The sequence below is a fragment of the Mesoplodon mirus genome (assembly GCF_964341445.2).
Source record: "Mesoplodon mirus genome assembly, chromosome: 13".
Lineage (NCBI taxonomy): Eukaryota > Metazoa > Chordata > Mammalia > Artiodactyla > Ziphiidae > Mesoplodon > Mesoplodon mirus.
In genome coordinates this window covers 66,432,495-66,459,654 of record NC_138989.1, presented here as the reverse complement: position 1 = coordinate 66,459,654, position 27,160 = coordinate 66,432,495, and the positions used below count along the sequence as shown (strand labels likewise).

Here is a 27,160-nt window from a genome sequence, read left to right as displayed (position 1 = left end):
GGTCCTTCTGTTCCACCATCTTGTCTACAATGCTCTCTGTATATTTTAGATAACAGTCCGCTATCAGATAAGTTTTTAGCAAATATTTTCTCCCAGTCTGTGACTTGTCTTTCATTCTCTTGATCAGAGCTTTCATAGAGCAAAATTTTTAATTTTAATGAAGTCTAGCTTATCTATTCTTTCTTTCATGGATTGTGCCTTTGCTATTGTATCTAAAAGCTTATCACCAAACCCAAGGTCACCTAGATTTTCTCCTTTGTTATCTTCTAGGAGTTTTATATTTTATGTTTAGATCTTTGGTCCATTTTGAGTTAATTTTTGTAAAGGTGTAAGGTCTGTTTCTAGATTCTTTTTTTTTTTTTTTGGCATGTAGATATCCAGTTGTTCTAGCACAATTTGTTGAAGAGATTCTCTTAACTCCATTGTATAGCCTTTCCTTCCTAGTCAAAGATCAGTTGACTATATTTATATGAGTCCATTTTGGGGCTCTATGTTCTTTTCTATTGATCTATTGATCTATTCTTTCACCAATTCCATACCGTCTTGATTACTATAGTAAGTCCTAAAGTTGGGCAGGGTCAGTCCTCTGACTTTGATCTTGTCCTTAAATACTGAGTTGACCAATTTGGGTCTTTAGCCTCTTCATATAAATTTTAGAATCAGTTTGTTGATTTCCACAAAATAATTTGCTGGAATTTTTTTTTAATTACATTGAATCTATAGGTCAAGAATGGGAGAACTGACATTCTGACAATATTGAGTATTCCTATTCATGAACATGGACTATCTCTCTATTTAGTTCTTTGACTTTTCTCATCAGCTTTGTGCTTTTCCTCATATAGATCTTGTACATATTTTGTTAGATTTGTACCTATGTATTTCATTTTTGGGGTGCTAATGTAAATGGTATTGTGTTTTTAATTTCAATTTCTACTTCATTGCTGGTATATAGGAAATAAGTTGACTTTTGTATGTTAACCTTGTATCCTGTAATCTTGCTTTAATTGCTTATTAGCTCCAGGAGTTTTTTATCGGTTCCTTCAGATTTTCTACATAGACAACCAAGTTATCTGTGAAAAAAGACCAGCTTTATTTCGTTCTTCCCAATCAATATACCTTTCATTTCCTATTCTTGTCTTACTGTTTAAGCTAGGACTTTCAGTATAATGTGAAAAAGAGTGCTGAGAGGGGGCATCCTTACCTTGTACCTGATTTTAGTGGGAAAGCTTCTAGTTTTTCATCATTAACTATGATGTTAGTTGTAGGCTTTTTGTAGATATTCATTATCAAATTGAGGAATTCTCCCCCTTATTCCTGGTTTACTGAGAGGTTTTCTTTTTTTATTTTAACATGAGTGGGTGTTGGATTCTGCCAAATTTTTTTCTGCATTAATTGATATGATTATGTGGTTCTTCTTCTTTAGCCTGTTGATATGATGGATTACATTAATTGATTTTTGAATGGTGAACCATCCTTGCTACCTAGGGTAAACTTTTGTCATGTTGTATAATTCTTTTTATACCTTGTTGGATTCAATTTACTACTATTTTGTTGAGGATTTTTGCATCTTTGTTTATAAGAGAGATTAATGTATAGTTATTTTTAATAATATCTTTTTCTGCTTTTGGTATTAAGGTAATTCTGGATTCATAGGATGAGTTAGGAAGTATTCTTTCTGGTTCTGTCTTGTGAAAGAGATTGTAGAGACTTGGTATTATTTCTTCCTTAAATGCTTGGTAGAATTCACCAGTGAACTCATCTGTGACTGGTGCTTTCTGTTTCAGAAAGTTAATTATTAATTCACTTTCTTTAATAATAGATATAGGCCAATTCAGACTGTCCTTTTCTTCTTGTGTCAATTTTGGCAGATTGTGTCTTTCAAAGAAGTGGTTGATTTCCTTTAGGGTATCAAATTTTGGGGTATACAGTTGTTCATAGTATTTCTTTCTTACCCTTTTAATGACTCTTGTATTTGTACATGTAGTGATGTCCCCTCTTTCATTTCTGATATTATTAATTTTGGTCATCTCCTTTCGTAGTTAGCCTGCCTAGAGGCTTATCGATTTTATTGGTCTTCTCAAAGAACTAGTTTTTGCTTTCATTGATTTTCTCTTTGATTTCCTGTTTTCAATTTCATTGATTTCTCCTCTAGTTTTTATTTCTTTTCTTCTGCCTACTGTGGATTTAATTTGCCTTTTTTTCTAGTTTCCTAAGGGGGAAGTTTAGATTATTGATTTAAAAAAAAATTTTAAGACCTTTATTGGAGTATAATTGCTTTAGAATGGTGTGTTAGTTTCTGCTTCATAACAAAGTGAATCAGTTATACATATGTCCCCATATCTCTTCCCTCTTGCATCTCCCTCCCTCCCACACTCCCTATCCCACCCCTCTAGGTGGTCACGTAGCACCAAGCTGATCTCCCTGTGCTATGTAGCCGCTTCCCACTAGCTATCTATTTTACGTTTGGTAGTGTATATATGTCCATACCACTCTCTCACTTTGTCCCAGCTTACCATTCCTCCTCCCTGTATCCTCAAGTCCATTCTCTAGTAGATCTGCGTCTTTATTCCTGTCTTGCCCCTAGGTTCTTCATGACCTTTTTTTTCTTTTTTTTAGATTCCATATATATATATATGTTAGCAGACGGTATTTGTTTTTCTCTTTCTGACTTACTTCACTCCGTATGACAGACTCTAGGTCCATCCAACTCACTACAAATAACTCAATTTCGTTTCTTTTAATGGCTGAGTAATATTCCATTGTATATATGTGCCACATCTTCTTTATCCATTCATCTGTTAATGGAAACTTAGGTTGCTTCCATGTCCTGGCTATTGTAAATAGAGCTGCAATGAACAATCTGGTACATGACTCTTTTTGAATAATGGTTTTCTCAGGGTATACACCCAGTAGTGGGATTGCTGGGTCGTATGGTAGTTCTATTTTTAGTTTTTTTAAGGAACCTCCATACTGTTCTCCATAGTGGTTGTATGAATTTACATTCCCACCAACAGTACAAGAGGGTTCCCTTTTCTCCACACCCTCTCCAGCATTTATTGTTTGTAGATTTTTTGATGATGGCTATTCTGACTGGTGTGAGATGATATGTCATTGTAGTTTTGATTTGCATTTCTCTAATGATTAATGATGTTGAGCATTCTTTCATGTGTTTGTTGGCAATCTGTATATCTTCTTTGGAGAAATGTCTATTTAGGTCTTCTGTCCATTTTTGGATTCGGTTGTTTGTTTTTTTGATATTGAGGTACATGAGCTGCTTGTAAATTGTGGAGATTAATCCTTTGTTAGTTGCTTCATTTGCAAATATTTTCTCCCATTCTGAGGGTTGTGTTTTCATCTTGTTTATGGTTTCCTTTGCTGTGCAAAAACATTTAAGTTTCATTAGGTTCCATTTGTTTATTTTTGTTTTTATTTCCATTTCACTAGGCGGTGTTTCAAAAACGATCTTGCTGTGATTTATGTCATAGAGTATTCTGCCTATGTTTTCCTCTAAGAGTTTGATAGTGTCTGGCCTTACATTTAGGTCTTTAATCCATTTTGAGTTTATTTTTGTGTATGGTGTTAGGGAGTGTTCTCATTTCATTCTTTTCCATGTAGCTGTGCAGTTTTCCCAGCACCACTTATTGAAGAGGCTGTCTTTTTTCCACTGTATATTCTTGCCTCCTTCATCAAAGATAAGGTGACCATATGTGTGTGGGTTTATCTCTGGGCTTTCTATCCTGCTCCATTGATCTATACTCCTCTTTTGTGCCAGTACCATAATGTCTTGATTACTGTAGCTTTGTAGTATCATCTGATATCTGGGAGCCAAATTCCTCCAGCTCCATTTTTCTTTCTCAAGATTCCTTTGGCTGTTCGGGGTCTTTTGTATTTCCATACAAATTGTGAAATTTTTTGTTCTAGTTCTGTGAAAAATGCCAGTGGTAGTTTGATAGGGATTCCATTGAAACTATAGATTGCTTTCGGTAGTAGTCATTTTCACAATGTTGATTCTTCCAATCCAACAACATGGTGTATCTCTCCATCTATTTGTATCATCTTTAATTTCTTACATCAGTGTCTTATAATTTTCTGCATACAGGTCTTTTGTCTCCTTAGGTAGGTTTATTCCTAGATATTTTATTCTTTTTGTTGCAGTGGGAAATGGGAGTGTTTCCTTAATTTCACTTTCAGATATTTCATCATTAGTGTATATGAATGCAAGAGATTTTTGTGCGTTAATTTTGTATCCTGCTACTTTACCAAATTCATTGATTAGCTCTAGTTGTTTTCTGGTAGCATCTTTAGGATTCTCTATGTATAGTATCATGTCATCTGCAAACAGTGACAGCTTTACTTGTTTTCTGAGTTGGATTCCTTTTATTTCTTTTCTTCTCTGATTGCTGTGGCTACAACTTCCAAAACTATGTTGAATAAGAGTGGTGAGAGTGGGCAACCTTGTCTTGTTCCTGATCTTAGTGGAAATGGTTTCAGTTTTTCACCATTGAGGACGATGTTGGCCATGGGTTTGTCATATATGGCCTTTATTATGTTGAGGAAAGTTCCCTCTATGCCTAGTTTCTGCAGGGTTTTTATAATAAATTGGTGTTGTATTTTGGCGAAAGCTTTCTCTGCATCTATTAGATGATCATATGGATTTTCTCCTTCAATTTCTTAATATGGTGTATCACATTGATTGATTTGCATATATTGAAGAATCCTTGCATTCCTGGGATAAACCCCACTTGATCATGTTGTATGATCCTTTTAATGTGCTGTTGGATTCTGTTTGCTAGTATTTTGTTGAGGATTTTTGCATCTATGTTCATCAGTGATATTGGCCTGTAGTTTTCTTTCTTTGTGACATCCTTGCCTGGTTTTGGTATCAAGGTGATGGTGGCTTCATAGAATGAGTTTGGGAGTGTTCCTTCCTCTGATATTGTTTGGAAGAGTTTGAGAAGGATGGGTGTTAGCTCTTCTCTAAATGTTTGATAGAATTCACCTGTGAAGCCATCTGGTCCTGGGCTTTTGTTTGTTGCAAGATTTTTCATCACAGTTTCAATTTCAGTGCTTGTGATTGGTCTCTTCATATTTTCTATTTCTTCCTGATTTAGTCTTGGAAGGTTGCACATTTCTAAGAATTTGTCCATTTCTTCCAGGTTGTACATATTATCGGCATAGAGTTGCTTGTAGTAATCTCTCATGATCCTTTGTATTTCTTTCTGATTCTATTGATTTGAGTCTTCTCCCTTTTTTCTTGATGAGTCTGGCTAATGGTTTATCAATTTTGTTTATCTTCTCACCAACCAGCTTTTAGTTTTATTGATCTTTGCTATCGTTTGCTTCATTTCTTTTTCATTTATTTCTGATCTGATCTTTATGATTTCTTTCCTTCTGCTAACTTTGGGTTATTTTTGTTCTTCTTTCTCTAATTGCTTTTGGTGTAAGGTTAGGTTGTTAATTTGAGATGTATCTTGTTTCTTAAGGTAGGATTTTATTGCTATACACATCCCTCTTAGAACTGCTTTTGCTGCATCCCATAGGTTTTTGGGTAGTCGTGTTTTCATTGTCATTTGTTTCTAGGTATTTTTTGATTTCCTCTTTGATGTCTTCAGTGATCTCTTGGTTATTTAGTAGTGTATTGTTTAGCCTTCATATGTTTGTAGTTTTTACATATTTTTTCCTGTAATTGATATCTAATCTCATAGCGTTGTGGTCAGAAAAGATGCTTGATACGATTTCAATTTTCTTAAATTTACCAAGGCTTGATTTGTGACCCAAGATATGATCTATCCTGGAGAATGTTCCATGAGCACTTGAGAAAAATGTGTATTCTGTTGTTTTTGGATGGAATGTCCTATAAATATCAATCAATTCCATCTTGTTTACTGTATCATTTAAAGCTTGTGTTTCCTTATTTATTTTCATTTTGGATGATCTGTCCATTGGTGAAAGTGGGGTGTTAAAGTCCCCTACTATGATTTTGTTACTGTTGATTTCCCCTTTTATGGCTGTTAGTATTTGCCTTATGTATTGAGGTGCTCCTATGTTGGGTGCATAAATATATACTGTTGTTATGTCTTCTTCGTGGATTGATCCCTTGATCATTATGTAGTGTCCTTCTTTGTCTCTTGTAATATTCTTTCTTTTAAAGTCTATTTTGTCTGATATGAGAATTGCTGCTCCAGCTTTCTTTTGCTTTCTTTTTGCGTGGAATATCTTTTTCCATCCCCTCACTTTCAGTATGTATGTGTCCCTAGGTGTGAAGTGGGTCTCTTGTAGAGAGCATATATACGTGTCTCGTTTTTGTATGCATTCAGCCAGTCTATGTCTTTTGGTTGGAGCATTTAATCCATTTACATTTAAGGTAATTATCGATACGTATGTTCCTATTACCATTTTGTTAATTGTTTTGGGTGTGTTATTGTAGGTCTTTTCATTCTCTTGTGTTCCCTGCCTAGAGAAGTTCCTTTAGCATTTGTTGTAAAACTGGTTTGGTGGTGCTGAATTCTCTTAGCTTTTGCTTGTCTGTAAAGGTTTTAATTTCTCCGTCAAATTGGAATGAGATCCTTGCTGGGTAGACTAATCTTGATTGTAGGATTTTCTCTTTCATCACTTTAAATATGTCCTGCCAGTCCCTTCTGGCTTGCAGAGTTTCTGCTGAAAGATCAGCTGGGGGGACCAGCAGAAGATGGAGGAATAGTAAGATGTGGAGATCACCTTTCTCCCCACAGATACATCAGAAATACATTTACACGTGGAACCTCTCCTATAGAGCACCTACTGAACGCTTGCAGAAGACCTCAGACCTCCAAAAAGGCAAGAAACTCCCCACGTACCTGGCTATTGGAAAAGAAAAAACAGAGAGAAAAGAATAGGGCCGGGACCTGCACCAGTGGGAGGGAGCTGTGAAGGAGGAAAGGTTTCCACAACTAGGAAGCCCCTTCACAGGCGGAGACTGTGGGTGGCAGAGGGGGTAAGCTTCGGAGCCACAGAGGAGAGCGCAGCAACAGGGGCATGGAGGGCTAAGCAGAGAGATTCCCACACGGAGGATGGGTGCCAACCAGCACTCACCAGCCTGAAAGGCTTGTCTGCTCACCCACTGGGGCAGGCGGGCGCTGGGGGCTGAGCTCGGGCTTCGCTTTGATCGCAGGGAGAGGACTGGGGTGGGCTGTGTGAACACAGCCTGAAGGGGGTAGTGCACCACGGCTAGCCGGGAGGGAGTCTGGGAAAAACTCTGGACCTGCCGAAGAGGCAAGAGACTTTTTCTTCCCTCTTTGTTTCCTGGTGCATGAGGAGAGGGGATTAAGAGCACTGCTTAAAGGAGCTCCAGAGATGGGCGCGAGCTGCGGCTATTAGTGCAAACCCCAGAGATGGGCATGATATGCTAAGACTGCTGCTGCAGCCACCAAGAAGCCTGTGAGCAAACACAGATCACTGTCCACACTGCCCCTCCCAGGAGCCTGTGCAGCCCACCACTGCCAGGGTCCCGCGATCCAGGGACAACTTCCCCAGGAGTACACATGGAGCGCATCAGGCTGGTGCAACGTAATGGCGGCCTCTGCCACCACAGGCTCGCCCTGCATCCATACCCCTCCTTTCCCCCAGCCTGAGTGAGCCAGAGCCCCTGAATCAGCTCCTCCTTTAACCCCGTCCTGTCTGAACGAAGAACTGATGCCCTCAGGCAACCTACATATAGAGGCGGCGCCAAATCCAAAGCCGAACCCCGGGAGCTGTGCAAACAAAGAAGAGAAAGGGAAATTTCTCCCAGCAGACTCAGAAGTAGCAGATTAAAGCTCCACAATCTACTTGATGTACCTGCATCTGTGGAATACCTGAATAGACAACGAATCATCCCAAATTGAAGAAGTGGAATTTGGGAGCAACATATATTATTTTTTCCCCTTTTCCTCTTTTTGTGCATGTGTATGTGTATGCTTCTGTGTGAGATTTTGTCTGTATAGCTTTGCTTTCACCATTTGTCCTAGGATTCTGTCTGTCCATTCTTTTTTTTTTTTTACTTAAAAATTTTTTTTCATAATAATTATTTTTTATTTTAATAACTTTATTTTATTTTATCCTAATTTATTTTATTTTATACTCTTTCTTTCTCTCTCTCTCTCTCTCTCTCTCTCTCTCTCTCTCTTTCTTTCTTTCTAGTTTTTCTCCCTTTTATTCTGAGTCGTGTGGATGAAAGGCTCTTGGTGCTCCAGCCAGGAGTCAGTGCTGTGCCTCTGAAGTGGGAGAGCCAACTTCAGGACACTGGTCCACAAGAGACCTCCCACCTCCATGTAATATCAAATGGTGAAAATCTCCCAGAGATCTCGATCTCAACACCAAGACCCAGCTTCACGCAATGACCAGCATGCTACAGTGCTGGACACCCTATGCCAAACAGCTAGCAAGACAGGAACACAGCCCCATCCATTAGCAGAGAGGCTGCCTAAAATCATAATAAGGCCACAGACACCCCAAAACACACCACCAGACGTGGACCTGCCCACCAGAAAGACAAGATCCAGCCTCATCCACCAGAACACAGGCAGTAGTCCCCTCCACCAGGAAGCCTACACAACCCACTGAATCAACCTTAGCCATGGGGGACAGACACCAAAAACAATGGGAACTACAAACCTGCAGCCTGCCTGAAGGAGACCCCAAACACAGTAAGATAAGCAAAATAAGAAGACAGAAAAACACACAGCAGATGAAGGAGCAAGGTAAAAACCCACCAGACCTAACAAATGAAGAGGAAATAGGCAGTCTACCTGAAAAAGAACTCAGAATAATGATAGTAAAGATGATCCAAAGTCTTGGAAATAGAAAAGAGAAAATGCAAGAAACATTTAACAAGGACCTAGAAGAACTAAAGAGGAAACAAGCAATGGTGAACAACACAATAAATGAAATTAAAAATACTCTAGAAGGGATCAATAGCACAATAACTGAGGTAGAAGAACGGATAAGTGACCTGGAGGGTAAAATAGTGGAAATAACTACGGCAGAGCAGAATAAAGAAAAAAGAATGAAAAGAACTGCGGACAGTCTCAGAGACCTCTGGGACAACATTAAACATACAACATTCGAATTATAGGGGCCCCAGAAGAAGAAGAGAAAAAGAAAGGGACTGAGAAAATATTTGAAGAGATTATAGTTGAAAACTTCCCTAATATGGGAAAGGAAATACTTTATCAAGTCCAGGAAGCACAGAGAGTCCCATACAGGATAAATCCAAGGAGAAACATGCCAAGACACATACTAATCAAACTATCAAAAATTAAATACAAAGAAAACATTAAAAGCAACAAGGGGAAAACAACATATAACACACAAGGGAATCCCCATAGGTTAACAGCTGATCTTTCAGCAGAAACTCTGCAAGCCAGAAAGGAGTGGACATATTTAAAGTGATGAAGGAGAAAAACCTACAACTAAGATTACTCTACCCAGCAAGGATCTCATTCAGATTTGATGGAGAAATTAAAACCTTTACAGACAAGCAAAAGCTGAGAGCGTTCAGCACCACCAAACCAGCTATACAACAAACGCTAAAGGAACTTCTCTAGGCAAGAAACACAAGAGAAGGAAAAGACCTACAATAACAAACCCAAAACAATTAAGAAAATGGGAATAGGAACATACATATTGATAATTACCTTAAATGTAAATGGATTAAATGCTCCCACCAAAAGACACAGACTGGCTGAGTGGATACAAAAACAAGACCTGTATATATGCTGTCTACAAGAGACCCACTTCAGACCTAGGAACACATACAGACTGAAGGTGAGGGGATGGAAAAAGATATACCATGCAAATGGAAATCAAAAGAAAGCTGGAGCAGCAATTCTCATATCAGACAAAATAGACTTTAAAATAAAGACTATTATAAGAGACAAAGAAGGACACTACATAATGATCAAGGGATCCATCCAAGAAGAAGATATAACAATTGTAAATATTTATGCACCCAACATAGGAGCACCTCAATACATAAGGCAAATACTAACAGCCATAAAAGGGGAAATTGACAGTAACACAATCATAGTAGGGAACTTTAACACCCCACTTTCACCAATGGACAGATCATCCAAAATGAAAATAAATAAGGAAACACAAGCTTTAAATGATACATTAAACAAGATGGACTTAATTGATATTTATAGGACATTCCATCCAAAAACAACAGAATACACATTTTTCTCAAGTGCTCATGGAACATTCTCCAGGATAGATCATATCTTGGGTCACAAATCAAGCCTTGCTAAATTTAAGAAAATTGAAATTGTATCGAGTATCTTTTCCAACCACAACACTATGAGACTAGATATCAATTACAGGAAAACATCTGTAAAAAATACAAACACATGGAGGCTAAACAATACACTACTTAATAACCAAGGGATCACTGAAGAAATCAGGGAGGAAATCAAAAAATACCTAGAAACAAATGACAATGAAAACACGACTACCCAAAACCTATGGGATGCAGCAAAAGCAGTTCTAAGAGGGATGTTTATAGAAATACAATCCTACCTTAAGAAACAGGAAGCATCTCAAATAAACAACCTGACCTTGCACTTAATGCAATTAGAGAAAGAAGAACCAAAAAAACCCAAAGTTAGCAGAAGAAAAGAAATCATAAAGACCAGCTCAGGAATAAATGAAAAAGATATGCAGCAAATGATACCAAAGATCAATAAAAATAAAAGCTGGTTCTTTGAGAAGATAAACAAAATTGATAAACCATTAGCCAGACTCATAAAAAAAAAAGGGAGAAAACTCAAATGAATAGAATTAGAAAGGAAAAGGGAGAAGTAACAACTTACACTGCAGAAATACAAAGGATCATGAGAGATTACTACAAGCAACTCTATGCCAATAAAATGGACAACCTGGAAGAAATGGACAAATTCTTAGAAATGTGCAAACTTCCAAGACTAAATCAGGAAGAAATAGAAAATATGAACAGACCAATCACAAGCACTGAAATTGAAACTGTGATTAAAAATCTTCCAACAAACAAAAGCCCAGGACCAGATGGCTTCACAGGCGAATTCTATCAAACATTTAGAGAAGAGCTAAAACCTATCCTTCTATCAGATTTAGCCCTTTTCTGAAGGTGCCATTTCCATTTTAACAGTGAGGCCTCAATGGCTGTGCCGAGCCTCTGCCAGGTTGAACCCCTCACAAAGTGGAGGAACATGGCCTTGTAATTTGGGGGGGGGACGCCCTGTATGAAGAATTATCTGCATTTGGGGTCAATTAGGGCCTCTTCAGGATTGGAGGTGAAATCTAGGTCATCTGGGTTGCTCTGTTCAAAGAAGTGATAGATCCATTGACCCATACCAGTCTTACAGAGAGGGAGTCAGGCCTCATCTAGTGTTTTCCATTGGCTTTGAACCTTTGTGGTAATAACCGCAGTAGAAGGGTGATCTCAGTGTCAAGCGTTAAAAATCCAAGTAAACAGGGGAAGGGATTCTCTTTCTATACCTTTAGGGCTAGTGCCTTTGGGTTTGGACTCTCCCTGGTCATTGGAAGCGTCAGTTATGATGTTGCCCTTTTCCCACATGGAAGGCTAGAGGTTGCCCAGAGTTGGGTATTTCCCTTCCCCCAGGTCAGTGAGGCTCTGATAAAACCCCTACAGGTTAGGCTCTGGTTAAATGCTTTCTCCTGAGGGCAAACCTTATTAAGAAGAATAGAATGCTCTGGTGTATTTCAGAATGGTTCATTTTCCCCTCCCCTTGCCCTAAGCATGAGGGGATTTTTCTCTGATATTTACTGTAAGAACCTGAGGTATGGTTTTGTGAGTTTACAGGAGGTAAAACTCACAAAAGTGTAGGGTCCCCCTGGATGATTGGGTCCCCTTAGAGTTTTTAACTCAGAGCGGTGCAAACTGAGCCTCCAGCCAATCTCATTGTGTTTTCAATTTGCATTTCCAGAATAGCTAATGATGTTGACCAACTTTTAATGTGCTTATTCGCCATCTGTATATCCTCTTCAACCAAATGTCTTCTGATATCTTTTGCCCATTTTCTAATTGGATTGCTTATTTGATTTTTCCCTTTCTTTCTCTTTCTTTCTTTCTTACTGTTTTTGCTATTGAGCTTTTTCTTCTCAATTGGATCTTTTTTTATTAATTTCTTAACAGCTTCATTAAGGTATCATTCATAAAACATACAATTCACCCATTTAAAGTGTACATTTCAATGGATTTTAGTGCAACCATCACCACAGTTGATTTTAGAACATTTTTATTAGCCCACTTTCCCTCTTCTCCCTCCACCCCCAATCCTAAGCAGCTACTAATAGACTTTCTGTCTCTATTGATTCCCTATTCTGGACTTTCATATGAATGAAATCATATACTATGGGATCTTCTGACTGGTTTCTTTGACTCAGCATAATGTTTTCAAGGCTTATCCATGTTGTAACCTGTATGAGTAGTTTATGCCTTTATACAGCTGAATAATATGTCAATGTATGGATATACCACATTTTGTTCATACATTTGTCAGTTGATGGACATTTGAGTTGCTTCTACTTTTTTGCTATTATGAATAATGCTAACGTGAACATTCATATGTGAATTTTTGTTTGGACATATATTTTTGTTTGTCTTGGGCATACACCTAGGAGTAGAATTACTGACTATGTTTAAGCTTGTGAGTGATCACCAAATTGTTTTTCAAAGTGGCTTCACTGTTTTACATTCTCACACACTTAGGAGGGTTCTGATTTTTCCACATGCTTGTTAACATTTGTTATTGTCTGTCTTTTTTATTTTAACCATCCTAGTTTGTCTAAAGTAGTATGTCACTGTGGCTTTCATCTGCATTTCCCTAATGACTAATAATGTTGAGCCTCTTTTTCTGTGCATATTGGCCATTTATATATCTTCCTTGGAGTAATCTATCTAAAGGCTACTGAAGTCTTAAGAAGTATATTCAAGTTATTTGCCCAGTTTTTAACTGGGTTGTCTTTTTATTATTGAGTTGTAGGAGCTCTTTTTATGTTCTAGACACAAATCCCTTATCAGATAAGCGATCTGTAAATATTTTTCTCATTCTGTGGGTTGCCTTTTCACTCTTGATGGTGTCTGTTGAAGTACAAGAGTTTTAAATTTTGATGAAGTAAAATTTATCTATATTTTCTGTTGTTACTTGTGCTTTTTGGTGTCATATCTAAAACACTCCTATTACCCCAAGGTCATGAAGATGTCCTGTTTTCTTCTTAAAGTTTTATAGTTTTAGCTCTTACATTTAGGCCTTTGATCCATTTTTTAAAAGATTTTTTTTGGTGTGGAGCATTTTTAAAGTCTTTATTGAATTTGTTACAATATTATTTCTGTTTTATGTTTTGGTTTTTTTTGGCTGCGAGGCATGTGGGATCTTAGCTCCCCGACTAGGGATTGAACCCACACCCCCTGCATGGGAAGGTGAAGTCTTAACCACTGGACTGCCAGAGAAGTACCTGCCTTTGATCCATTTTGAGTTAACTTTTGTATATGGTATGAGTTAGAGGCCTAACTTCCTTTTGCATGTGGATATCCAGTTGTCGCAGCACCATTTGTTGAAGAGACTATTTTTCCTCTATTGAATTGTCTTGGCACTCTTGTCAAAAATCAATTGACAGTAAATGTGAAGGTTTATTTTGGACTGTCAGTTCTATTCCATTAATCTATATATCCATTCCTAGGCCAATATCATGTCTTGATCACTATAGATTTGTAGTAAGCTTGAAATCAGGAAATGTGAATTTTCCAACTTTGTTCTTCTTTTTCAAATTGTTTTGGCTATTCCAGCTCCCTTGAATTTCCATTTGAATTTAGGATCAGCTTGTCAATTTCTGCAAAAAAACCAACTGGGATTTTGATAGGGATTATTTTGAATTTATAGACCAATTTGGGAATAATTGCCATTTTAACAATATTGTCTTCTGATCCATGAACATTGGATATCTTTCCATTTATTTAGGTCTTCTTTAATTTTTTTCAGTAATGCTTCTTAGTTTTCAGAGTATAAGGTTTGCACTTCTTTTGTGAAAGTATTCCCCAAAGTATGAAACTATGTATACAAGCCATTCTGAGGACGTAGCTACACCCTCAGGTCTTGCTAGTTCTACCTCAAATCTGTGATATTCTCAAAAGAGATCAGAGATTGGATCGAACAACACAAATATAATACCATGAAAGACAGAAGCCAACTGAAATTACCTGTGTTATAAAGCCTAGTTCACTGCCTTAGCTGCACAGTCAAATCACCTGGGGAGCTTAAAAGCTATCCATTAGATAGGAATCTCAAGGGGTGAGACTTAGTACTTTTTAAAGCTCCCCAGGTGATTTCAAAGTGTAACTAATATTGACATTTGCTGTTGTAAATTATCAACTAACTCATCTTCTAGTCAGAGACAGTGCTGTAATAATAATAGTGCCTTATTTTATCAGGTTGATATTTCATCTACCTAAATTAAAATAAATGAAAATAAAGTATAATTGAAAATTATTTGGGAACTTCTTTGACAAACAATTTGAGAAAATATTTGAATTACTATTTGAACTGTTCAAAAATGTGTTATAAAACATTTCAAACAGATGCAAAGAATAGTACAATGAACCCCCACGCGTCAATTTCCTAACTTCAACAACCATCAACCAATAGCTATTCTTGTTTCATCTGTCCCTCCCACCCATTCCCCACTGTCACCCGAATTTTTTAAAATTTATTTATTTATTTATTTATTTATTTATTTATGGCTGCATTGGGTCTTCGTTGCTGCATGCGGGCTTTCTCTAGTTGCAGCGAGTGGGGGCTACTCTTCGTTGTGGTGCGCGAGTTTTTCATTGCAGTGGCTTCTCTTGTTGTGGAGCACAGGCTCTAGGCGCATGGGCTTCAGTAGTTGTGGCACGTGGGCTCAGTAGTTGGGGCTTGTGGGCTTTAGAGCACAGGCTCCATATCTGTGGCGCATGGCCTTAGTTGCTCCGTGGCATGTGGGACCTTCCCGGACCAGTGATCGAACCCATGTCCCCTGCATTGGCAGGCGGATTCTTAATCAGTGCGCCACCAGGGAAGCCCCACCCCGAACATTTTTAAGTAAATCCTAGAAATAATATTTTACAATATCTGTAAATGTTTCAGTATGTAATTCTGAAATATTGGAATTGTAGCTCTAAAAGATTATTTTAAAACTTATCCTCTATATCATTATTGCACCTAAAAGCTTTAACAACATGAGGTAATTTTTATGTTATGTAGGAAGATATGATAAGAGAACAGAAGATATATCATCAGTACTTGGCACAGCGGCGTGAGGAAGAAAAAGCTCAGGAGAAAGAACTGGACAGAATATTAGAGAAAGAGAAGGAGAAGAAGTTTGCTGAGAAGGACAAGGAGCTGAGACTTGAAAAGGAGGCAAGAAAACAACTTTTGAGTGAGGTCATGTGTACAAGAAAACTGCAAGTTCAAGAAAAGTGTAAGGAAATGAATTATAATTATATTATATTTGGGCCTTAATTCAATTTAAGTAGCAACCAAAATATTTATTAAATAAGTATTATGTGTGAAATACCATGAAGAATGTAAAAAGGATTAAGGCAAGATCCCTGCTTTGCAGGGACCTTACCTAATTGAATACTTGAATATCTTTCTGCAGGTGTCTCCATACGTCCATGCCTGCATGCATTTGCTTGGGTAGTTTTCTCTCCCTATGATACTTTTGATCTTGAGAAATCCTGGACATCCTTCAAGGCCAACTCAAATATCTCATTCCTTGAGAGGCCCTCCGTGTTCCTCTATTCATAATAAATCTTCTTTCTGGGGTTCTCACCATTGCTTGTTCACAGCTCTTAGCATACCACTGAATTCCCTCAGCTTTAGTGCTTGGTCACAGAAGGAAATATTTGTTGAGAGGATTTCTATACCCAGATGTAAACATTTACTAGTAGGGTACTATGGACTTCACACTAGCTGTCTTTGCAAGAGAAAGCTCATCTTGGTTCCACTGATTAATTCTCCACTCCAGGAATTATAATGGCAGTTGAAAACTGTTAAGCCAGTATTAGATGGAGTTTTAAGAAATGAGAAGAAAGCTTCTATGATAAAACGATTTCTGTATTCTCCCATGATAAATGTTTTAGAATATATTGAGAAAACATGGAAAATTTAAGTATTGGGAACCATTTATAAACAAGGAAATAAAATCAACCATAATGCACCACCCAGGAATAGCTACTGTTCACAACTTCCTGTATTTCCTTCGAGTATTTTTATTATGTATGTCATTTCCCCTCACAAATTAGGATCTTGTTGTATATATTTTTTTACAGCCTGAATTTCCCACTTATCATAAACATTTTCCAGGTTATTTTTCTTCTGTTGTAAGATTTGTAATGCTGCCTAGAAATCCATTATAAAAATGGACCATAATTTATTTTACCTAAACACAGCTAATGGACCTTCAGCTTGTTTTGAATCTTTTTCCTCCTGTGTTAGCATTGGAGGTTACTATCTCTGTACATAGGTTTTTTGGCTCATATATAATTAAGATAAATTCCTGTAAATGGATTTGGGACCAAAGATATGTACATTTTAGATGTATATTGCCTGGTTTTATTTATTCTTTTGTGAACTCTGTTCTCTTTGTCATTTTTTTACCTACTGGGTTAAGTTTTCCTTATTTAATTTATAAGAGACTTACATACTGGTTTTCCAATACTTATTTTGTAATAAATAAAATCCCCTATTAATATAAATGGCAATAGAACTGTTTGTCCTCAAGAAGGGAAAGGTGAGAAGTGTTCAAACAGTGGTAATCTGGTATGAAAAAGGCTGATCATAGATTTCAATGACAAATGATTAAGAGAAAATTTCTATAGATTGCAGCACATATGAATCTAAACCCTATTATTTCCTTAATGGAGATGACTACTTCTACCTTATTAAGCTAAGATCCAGCCCAGTGATTCTAAGCTCTGCCTTTCTAAAGACAATATGGCATCGATGCCCCGAAAGATGTCAGCAAGTCTTTTCTGAAAAAGTCATTCAGCAAAAATTACTTTTGTCTTTCTTAGTGCAACGAAAAGCAAAAGAACAGGAAGAACGTGCTATGGAACAGGAACGCATAAATGAAGGTCTTAAAGAGCTTAACCATGAAGAGAGGGAGGATTTTACAAGGTATGATTTTGTTTTCTTTATTATTACTAACTAACCAAAAACAGGAGATTTTTAGCATAGAGGACAATGTGCCATAATTCATGTATTATTGATGTTATTTTACATCAGTCTTACATTTGTCCTAAAAGCTCAATTCAGTTTATAAAATTTCATATAAAAATAAGCAACAACCATTTTGGTAAAATTAAATTCTGTACATTGTGTAACTCTGATTATACACATTAGGTATTAAACTAGATAAACATCTTAAAAAATAAAACAAATTAGAAACAATTTTTATAAAGTAGGCACCAACCCTAAATCGTAATGAAATAAGTTTTTTCCCCCATGAAATAAACCCGTAAATACAGCGTGACCTAATTAGTTAGATTAACAGAAATGGCTTATGAGGTTATGATTCCATGCAAATGTCCCAGGAAGATTTTTTGTAGCCTCGCTGAGCTGGAAAACTGAAGTGCTGTGGGTGCTTTGAGATGTACCACTTCCCTCCTCAGGCAGGTGTCCCTCTGATCACCATAATCAGGCTCAGGTAGAGAAAACTGGCTGATGCCTCCTTGCAGCCTTTCACAGATCATAGCAGTCCCTTCCCACCGATGACTATGACACCCAATTCAGGTGACCAGTGTGGTGGAGAAAGAGGACCTGGCTCCTCTAATTGCCGGTCACCCTCCCTGTCCCTAGGGCCTGTTCCCCGGCTCACCCACATCTGGTGCATAGAAATAAGCTCTCTTCTTTATAGGAAGAGTATGGTTTATATACCTGAGCCTATTGTTACTTTGGGGGCACTACCAACAATATCTGGCCTACCCTACTGACTTCCTCTACTTGTTCTGCTCTGGAGGTCCTTCCTTCTCACTTTTGAAAAGTCTGTTGTTGGAGATGTGAGGGGAATTTAATGAAGAACAACTCTCTTCCCTACCCAACTTTTATTTTTTTCTTATTTTAACCTCTTTATTGGAGTATAATTGCTTTACAATGGTGTGTTAGTTTCTGCTATATCATAACGTGAATCAGCTCTATGTATACATATATCCCCACATCTCCTCCCTCTTGCGTCTCTCCCCCCCCTCCCTATCCCACCCCTCTTGGTGGTCACAGAGCACCTAGCTGATCTCCCTGTGCTATGTGGCTGCTTCCCACTACCTATTTTACATTTCGTAGTGTATATATGTACATGCCACTCTCTCACTTCATCCCAGCTTACCCTTCCCCCTCCCCGTGTCCTCAAGTCCATTCTCTACGTCTGCGTCTTTATTCCTGTCCTGCCCCTAGGTTCTACTTCACTCTGTATGACAGACTCTAGGTCCATCCACCTCACTACAAATAACTCAATTTTGTTTCTTTTTATGGCTGAGTAATATTCCATTGTATATATGTGCCACAACTTCTTTATCCATTCATCTGTCGATGGACACTTAAGTTGCTTCCATGTCCTGGTTATTATAAACAGAGCTGAAATGAACATTGTGGTACATGAGTCTATTTTCTCTTTTATCAGTTTTGCTTCAGAATGTATTTATTTAGGTTTATAAAATATTAAATATATTTATAATATATGTAAATATATATTTTTAATCTGAAATTCAAATTTAACCCTGTGTCCTGTTTTTTTTTAACACCTTTATTGGAGTATAATTGCTTTGCAATGGTTTGTTAGTTTCTGCTGTATAACAAAGTGAACCAGCTATACATAAACACACATCCCATATCTCCTCCCTCTTGCGTCTCCCTCCCACCCTCCCTCTCCCACCCCTCTAGGTGGTCACAAAGCATGGAGCTGATCTCCCTGTGCTATGCAGCTGCTTTCCACTAGCTATCTATTTTACATTTGCTAGTGTATATATGTCCAGTTCACTCTCTCACTCCATCCCAGCTTACCCTTCCCCCTCCCCGTGTCCTCAAGTCCATTCTCTACGTCTGAGTCTTTATTCCTGTCCTTCCCCTAGGTTCTTCAGAAGCCCTTTTTTTTTTTTTAGATTCCATATTTTGTGTTAGCATATGGTATTTGTTTTTCTCTTTCTGACTTACTTCACTCTGTATGACAGACACTAGGGCCATCCACCTCACTACAGATAACTCAATTTTGTTTCTTTTTATGGCTGAGTAATATTCCATTGTATATATGTGCCACATCTTCTTTATCCATACATCGGTCGATGGACACTGAGGTTCTTCCATGTCCTGGCTATTGTAAATAGAGCTGCAATGAACAATGTGGTACATGACTCTTTTTGAATTATGGTTTTCTCAGGGTATATGTCCAGTAGTGGGAATGCTGGGCCATACGGTAGTACTATTTTTAGTTTATTAAGGAACCTCCATACTGTTCTCCATAGTGGCTGTATCAATTTACATTCCCACCAACAGTGCAAGAGGCTTCCCTTTTCTCCACACCCTCTCCAGCATTTATTGTTCGTAGATTTTTTGATGATGGCCATTCTGACCGGTGTGAGGTGATACCTCATTGTAGTTTTGGTTTGCATGTCTCTAATGATTAGTGATGTTGAGCATCCTTTCATGTGTTTTTTGGCAATCTGTATATCTTCTTTGGAGAAATGTCTATTTAGATCTTCTGCCCATTTTTGTATTGGGATGTTTGTTTCTTTGTTATGGAGTTGCATGAGCTGCTTGTAAATTTTAGAGGTTAATCTTTTGTCAGTTGCTTCATTTGCAAATATTTTCTCCCATTGTGAGGGCTGTCCTTTCGTCTTGTTTATGTTTTCGTTTGCTGTGCAAAAGCTTTTAGGTTTCATTAGGTCCCATTTGTTTATTTTTGTTTCTATTTCCATTTCTCTAGGAGGTGGGTCAAAAAGGATCTTGCTGTGATTTATGTCATAGTGTTTTTCCTATGTTTTCCTCTAAGAGTTTTACAGTGTCTGCCCTTACATTTAGGTCTTTAATCCATTTTGAGTTTATTTTTGTGTATAGTGTTAGGGAGTGTTCTAATTTCATTCCTTTACATGTAGCTGTCTAGATCCCAGCACCACTTATTGAAGAGACTGTCTTTTCTCCATTGTATATTCTTGCCTCCTTTATCAAAAATAAGGTGACCATGTGTGCATGTGTTTATCTCTGGGCTTTCCATCCTGTTCCATTGACCTATATTTCTGTTTTTTTGCCAGTACCATACTGTCTTGATTACTGTAGCTTTGTAGTACAGTCTGAAGTCAGGGAGCCTGATTCCTCCAGCTCCATTTTTCTTTACAAGATTGCTTTGGCTATTTGGAGTCTTTTGTTTTCCATACAAATTGTGAAATATTTTGTTTTGGTTCTGTGAAAAATGCCAGTGGTACTTTGATAGGGATTGCATTGAATCTGTAGATTGCTTTGGGTAGTATAGTCATTTTCAATGTTGATTCTTCCAATCTGAGAACATGGTATATCTCTCCACCTGTTTGTAGCATCTTTATTTTCTTTCATCAGTGTCTTATAGTTTTCTGTATACCGGTCTTTTGTCTCCTTAGGTAGGTTTATTCCTAGGTATTTTGTTCTTTTGTTGCAGTGGTAAATGGCAGTGTTTCCTTAATTTCTCTTTCTGATTTTTCATCACTAGTGTATAGGAATGCAAGAGATTTCTGTGCATTAATTTTGTATCCTGCTACTTTACCAAATTCATTGATTAGCTCTAGTAGTTTTCTGGTAGCATCTTTAGGATTCTCTATCATGTCATCTGCAAACAGTGACAGCTTTACTTCTTCTTTTCTGATTTGGATTCCTTTTATTTCTTTTTCTTCTCTGATTGCTGTGGCTAAAATTTCCAAAACAATGTTGAATAATAATGGTGAGAGTGAACAAACTTGTCTTGTTCCTGATCTTAGTGGAAATGCTTTCAGTTTTTCACCATTGAGGACGATGTTGGCTGTGGGTTTGTCATATATGACCTTTATTGTGTTGAGGTAAGTTCCCTCTATGCCTAATTTCTGGAGGGTTTTTATCATAAATGGATGTTGGATTTTGTCAAACGCATATTCTGCATCTATTGAGAGGATCATATGAATTTTCTCCTTCAATTTGTTAATATGGTGTATCACATTGATTGATTTGCGTATATTGAAGAATCCTTTCATTCCCGGGATAAACCCCACTTGATTATGATGTATGATCCTTTTAATGTGCTGTTGGATTCTGTTTGCTAGTATTTTGTTGAGGATTTTTGCATCTATGTTCATCAGTGATATTGGCGTGTATTTTTCTTTCTTTGTGACATCTTTGTCTGGTTTTGGTATCAGGGTGATGGTGGCCCTTAGAATGAGTTTGGGAGTGTTCCTCCCTCTGCTATATTTTGGAAGAGTTTGAGAAGGATAGGTGTTAGCTCTTCTCTAAATGTTTGATAGAATTCGCCTGTGAAGCCATCTGGTCCTGGACTTTTGTTTTTTGGAAGATTTTTAATCACAGTTTCAATTTCAGTGCTTGTGATTGGTCTGTTTAGATTTTGTATTTCTTCCTGGTTCAGTCTCACAAGGTTGTGCTTTTCTAAGAATTTGTCCATTTCTTCCAGGTTGTCCATTTTATTGGCATATAGTTGCTTGTAGTAACCTCACATGATCCTTTGTATTTCTGCAGTGTCAGTTGTTACTTCTCCTTTTTCCTTTGTAATTCTATTGATTTGAGTCTTCTCCCTTTTTATCTTGATGAGTCTGGGTAATGGTTTATCAATTTTGTTTATCTTCTCAAATAACCAGCTTTTAGTTTTATTGATCTTTGCTATGGTTTCCTTCATTTCTTTTTCATTTATTTCTGATCTGACGTTTATGATTTCTTTCCTTCTGCTAACTTTGGGGGTTTTCTGTTCTTCTTCTCTGATTGTTTTAGGTGTAAGTTTACATTGTTTATTTGAGATGTTTCTTGTTTCTTGAGGTAGGATTGTATTGCTATAAACTTCCTTCTTAGAACTGCTTTTGCTGCATCCCATAGGATTTGGGTCATTGTGTTTTCATTTTCATTTGTCTCTAGGTATTTTTTGATTACCTCTTTGATTTCTTCAGTGATCTCTAGGTTATTACGTTGTGTATTGTTTAGCCTCCATGTGTTTGTATTTTTTACAGATTTTTTCCTGTAATTGATATCTAGTCTCATAGCGTTGTGGTCAGAAAAGATTCTTGATAAAATTTCAATGTTTTAAAATTTACCGAAGCTTGATTTGTGTCCCAAGATATGATCTATCCTGGAGAATGTTCCATGAGCACTTGAGAAGAAAGTGTATTCTGTTGTTTTTCGATGGAGTGTCGTATAAATATCAATTAAGTCCATCTTGTTTAATGTATCATTTTATGCTTGTGTTTCCTTATTCATTTTCATTTTGGATGATCTATCCATTAGTGAAAGTGGGGTGTTAAAGTCACCTACTTTGATTGTGTTACTGTCGATTTCCCCTTTTATGGCTGTATTTGCCATATGTATTGAGGTGCTCCTCTGTTGGGTACATAAATATTTACAATTGTTATATCTTCTTCTTGGTTTGATCCCTTAATCATTATGTAGTGTCCTTCTTTTTCTCTTGTAATAGTCTTTATTTTAAAGTCTATATTTTCTGATAATGGGAATTGCTACTCCAGCTTTCTTTTGATTTCCATTTGCATGGAATATCTTTTTCCATCCCCTCACTTTCAGTCTGTATGTGTCCCTAGATCTGAAGTTGGTCTCTTGTTGACAGCATATATATGGGTCTTGTTTTTATATCCATTCAGCTAATCTATGTCTTTTGGTTGGAGCATTTAATCCATTTACATTTTAGGTAGTTATCGATATGTATGTTCCTATTACCATTTTGTTAATTGTTTTGGGTTTGTTATTGTAGGTCTTTTCCTTCTCTTGTGTTTCCTGCCTAGGGAAGTTACTTTAGCATTTGTTGTAAAGCTGGTTTGGTGGTGCTGAATTCTCTTAGCTTTTGCTTGTCTGTAAAGGTTTTAATTTCTCCATTGAATCCTAATGAAATTCTTGCTGGATAGAGTAATCTTGGTTGTAGGTTTTTCCCTTTCATCACTTTAAATATGTCTTGCCACTCCCATCTGGCTTTCTGAGTTTCTGCTGAAAGATCAGGGGTTAACCTTATGGGGATTCCCTTGTATGTTATTTGTTACTTTTCCATGCTGCTTTTAATATTTTTTCTTTGAATTTAATTTTTGATAGTTTGATTAATATGTGTCTTGGCATGTTTCTCCTTGGAATTATTCTCTATCGGACTCTTTGAGCTTCCTGGACTTGATTGGCTATTTCCTTTTCCATGTTAGGGAAGTTTTCAACTATAGTCTCTTCAAATATTTTCTCAGTCCCTTTCTTTTTCTCTTCTTCTTCTGGGACCCCTATAATTCAAATGTTGGTGCATTTCATGTTGTCCCAGAGGTCTCTGAGACTGTCCTCAATTCTTTTCATTCTTTTTTCTTTATTCTGCTCTGCGGTAGTTATTTCCAGTGTTTTATCTTCCAGGTCACTTATCCGTTCTTCTGCCTCAGTTATTCTGCTATTGATTCCTTCTAGAGAATTTTTAATTTCATTAATTGTGTTGTTCATCACTGTTTATTTGCTCTTTAGTTCTTCTAGGTCCTTGTTAAACATTTTTGTATTTTCTCCATTCTATTTCCAAGATTTTGGATCATCTTAACTATTATTACTCTGAAATCTTTTTCAGGTAGACTGCCTATTTCCTCTTCACTTTTTTGGTTTGGTGGGTTTTTTCCTTGCTCCTTCATCTGCTGTGTATTTCTCTGTCTTCTCATTTTGCTTAACTTACTGTGTTTGGGATCTCCTTTTCACAGGCTGCAGGTTCGTAGTTCCCGTTGTTTTTGGTGTCTGTCTGCAGTGGCTAAGGTTGTTTCAGTGGGTTGTGTAGGCCTCCTAGTGGAGGGGTTGGTGCCTGTGTTCTGGTGGATGAGCCTGGATCTTGTCTTTTTGATGGGCAGGACTGCGTCCTGTGGTGTGTTTTGGGGTGTTTGTGACCTTATTATGATTTTAGGCATCCTCTTTACTAATAGGTGGGGTTTTGTTCCTGTCTTGCTAGTTGTTTGGCATGGGGTGTCCAGCACTTGAGGTTGCTGGTCATTGAGTGGAGCTGGGTCTTAGCGTTGAGATGGAGATCTCTGGGAGAGCTCTCGCCAATTGATATTACGTGGGGCCGGGAGGTCTCTGGTGGACCAATGTCCTGAACTTGGCTCTCCCACCTCAGAGGTTCAGGCCTGACACCCGGCAGGAGCACCAAGACCCTGTTAGCCACACAACAGCTGTGCAAACTTGGGCAGCCTATTTTCTTCTCTGGGCCTCAGTTTCTCCATCTCCAAACTCTGGAACTCCACACTCCAGAGGCCCTCCTTTCAACGTGCTGCCTCTCCCCTTCTGTGCAGGTCCTAAGCCCCTGCCCAACTTTTGAATCAACTGAGAAATAAGAAAAGTAGTGTGAGCAGAAGGTATTACAGTTACCTATTGGTGTATAACAGCACACCCCCAAATTTGTGGTTTAAAGTGAGTTATGATTATGTTTCATGATTCTGTGGTTGACAAGGCTCAGCTGGGTGGTTCTTGCTTGGGGTCTCTCATCTGGTTCAAGTCAGATGCTGGCTGGGGCTACATTCATGTGAAGGCTCAGCTGGAATGCACACCTAAGATACCTATTCATATAGCTTGTAGCGTGTGCTGACTCTGCCTGGGGATCTCATCTGGTATTACCAGCCAGAACACCTACACATGGCGTCTCCATGTGGCTTGGGGTTCTTACAGTGTGGTGGCTGGTTTGTTTTTTTTTTTTTTTTTTTTGCTGTACGCGGGCCTCTCACTGCTGTGGCCTCTCCCGTTGCGGAGCACAGGTTCCGGACGCGCAGGCTCAGCGGCCATGGCTCGCGGGCCCAGCCGCTCCGCGGCATGTGGGATCTTCCGGGATCGGGGCACGAACATGTGTCCCCTGCATCGGCAGGCGGACTCTCAACCACTGCGCCACCAGGGAAGCCCATGGTGGCTGGTTTTGAGAGGGATAGTTCCAACAGCAAGCATTCCAGGAGACAGGAAGAACAAGCTGCCAGGCCAGTTAAGGACTACATCTAGGACTGCTATAGCATCACTTCTGTCATATTCTACTGGTCATACAAAGCAGCCACAGGGCCCATCTCGATTCAGTGGGATGGAGAAATGAGCTCCACCTCTTGATAGGGGGGTAGAGGTTCACATTGCAGAAGAGCATGTGGGAGGGGGCGATATCACTGTGGCCGTCTTTGGAAAATGGAATCTGCCACACAGAGGCGTATGCATGCTGTAATCTCTATTTCTGATAAAGTCTTATATTAATAATGTGGCTTCTAGATTGTAAAATGGTAAAACTGCTATGGAAAACAATGTGAAGTTTCCTCAAAAAATTAAAAAGAGAAATACCATATGATCCAGTAATCCCACTCCTGGGTATAAATCCAAAATAAATGAAAGCAGGACCTTAAAGAGATGTTTGTATACTTATGTTCATAGCACCACTATCCACAATAGCCAAGGTGGAAAGAACCCAAATGTCCATTAACAGGTGAATGGATAAGCAAAGTGTGGTATGTACATACAGTGGAATATTATTCAGCCTTAAAATGGAAGGAAATCCTTTCAGATACTACAGCATGGATGAACCTTGAGGACATGCTAAGTAAAATAAACCAGTCACAAAAAGACAGATGCTGTATGATTTCACTTACTTGAGGTACCTAGAATAGTCAAATTCATAAAGACAGCAAGTAGAATGGTGGTTACCAAGGGCTGGTGGGAGGGGACAAAAAAGTGTTGTTGTTTAATGGGTATAGAGTGTCAGATTTGCAAGACGAAAATGTTCTGGAGATCTGCTTCACAACAATATGAATATACTTAACACTACTGAACTGTACACTTAAAAATGGTTAAGATGGTAAATTTTACATTATGTGTTTTTTACCACAGTAAAAAAAATCACTGTAAATTTTAAAATGTGGCTTATGTATTTTAACTGTGGCTTATATATGGAGGAAATCATCTAGTTAATACTGAACAGAATGAGTCAACTTACCCACCCGGTCACCAGCAACCCACCCAGTCACCAGCAGTGCCAGACCACTGCAGGCCTCCCCTGCAGGGAGAGTATGCCCCCTTTGATATAGAAAGCAGACAAGAAATAGGCAGAACAACTTGTTCCGTTTTACCTTCTTCCTTGGAGGGGAGTGAGAGGGGATGGAGACAGGCCAAGGGCTCTCTCCACATAGCAGTCAATATTTTGAATGAAGAAGAGACATTCCCTCACTAAAATCAATTTTTCTTCTAAGGTTGCCTAAGGTTCTAAGGTTGTCTTAATTATTATTGGATAATAAACACATTATTGAATTTTTCATCTATTTCTTCCCCACTCACCCTGATTTTAATGGGAATTCTAATTTGACTTTGAAAATTACATTTTAAGTGTAATGGCCTACATAAATCCAAATACTTACTTTGACAGTTTTATACTTTGACATTTCTGATACTTTAGACGCTCGAGTTTAGCCCAGGAGTACAGGAAGCAACTTCAGATGCAAATACACTCCCAACAGCAGGCCTGTGAAGTAGAGAAGGAGGAGGAACGCCGAGAGTTTGAAGCAGGGATGACAGCAGAGAAGAATTTCCAGGACAAGATCCAGGAGATCCTGTCCACCCATCAAGTGCTGCCCCAAAATATTCATCCCATGCGGAGAGCATGCCCTAATAAACTTACACCATAGTTTCATAAACATCAACCTAGTTTTTCTCAGTCTTTTACTATTTTAAACTATAGCATGCTTGTATATCCCTTTTAACTCATGGATAAACTGTTCTTTTACACTCTGAGTTTGCATAATTATATGCCACGAAATTTTCTTCTTACAAATTAAACTGTTCCTTTTTGAGATTTCATAGACTGACAAATCTGAATGATCTACTTCCTATCACATAGTTATTTTCCTTATTTATCTCCATGCCTCCCTTTCTTGTTCATTTATTAATAGCTTCACTTTATTCCATCCATCTGCCAATATGCCCATTTC

The 27,160-nt window shown here is 38.0% G+C and overlaps 1 protein-coding gene across 2 annotated transcripts in view; it reads left to right on the top strand.

Annotated features, from left to right (window-relative positions):
• The window catches only part of CFAP53 (cilia and flagella associated protein 53), a 76,362-nt gene extending 49,428 nt beyond the window's left edge, over nt 1-26,934 (top strand). For both annotated transcript variants that reach the window (XM_082640987.1, XM_082640988.1), the window contains exons 6-8: nt 15,252-15,468; nt 17,066-17,168; nt 26,629-26,934. In XM_082640987.1, the coding sequence (XP_082497113.1) occupies nt 15,252-15,468; nt 17,066-17,168; nt 26,629-26,857 (549 nt within the window). In that variant the 3' untranslated portion in view covers nt 26,858-26,934. The remainder of the gene's footprint in view (nt 1-15,251; nt 15,469-17,065; nt 17,169-26,628) is intronic.
• The last annotated feature ends 226 nt before the right edge of the window (nt 26,935-27,160 follow it).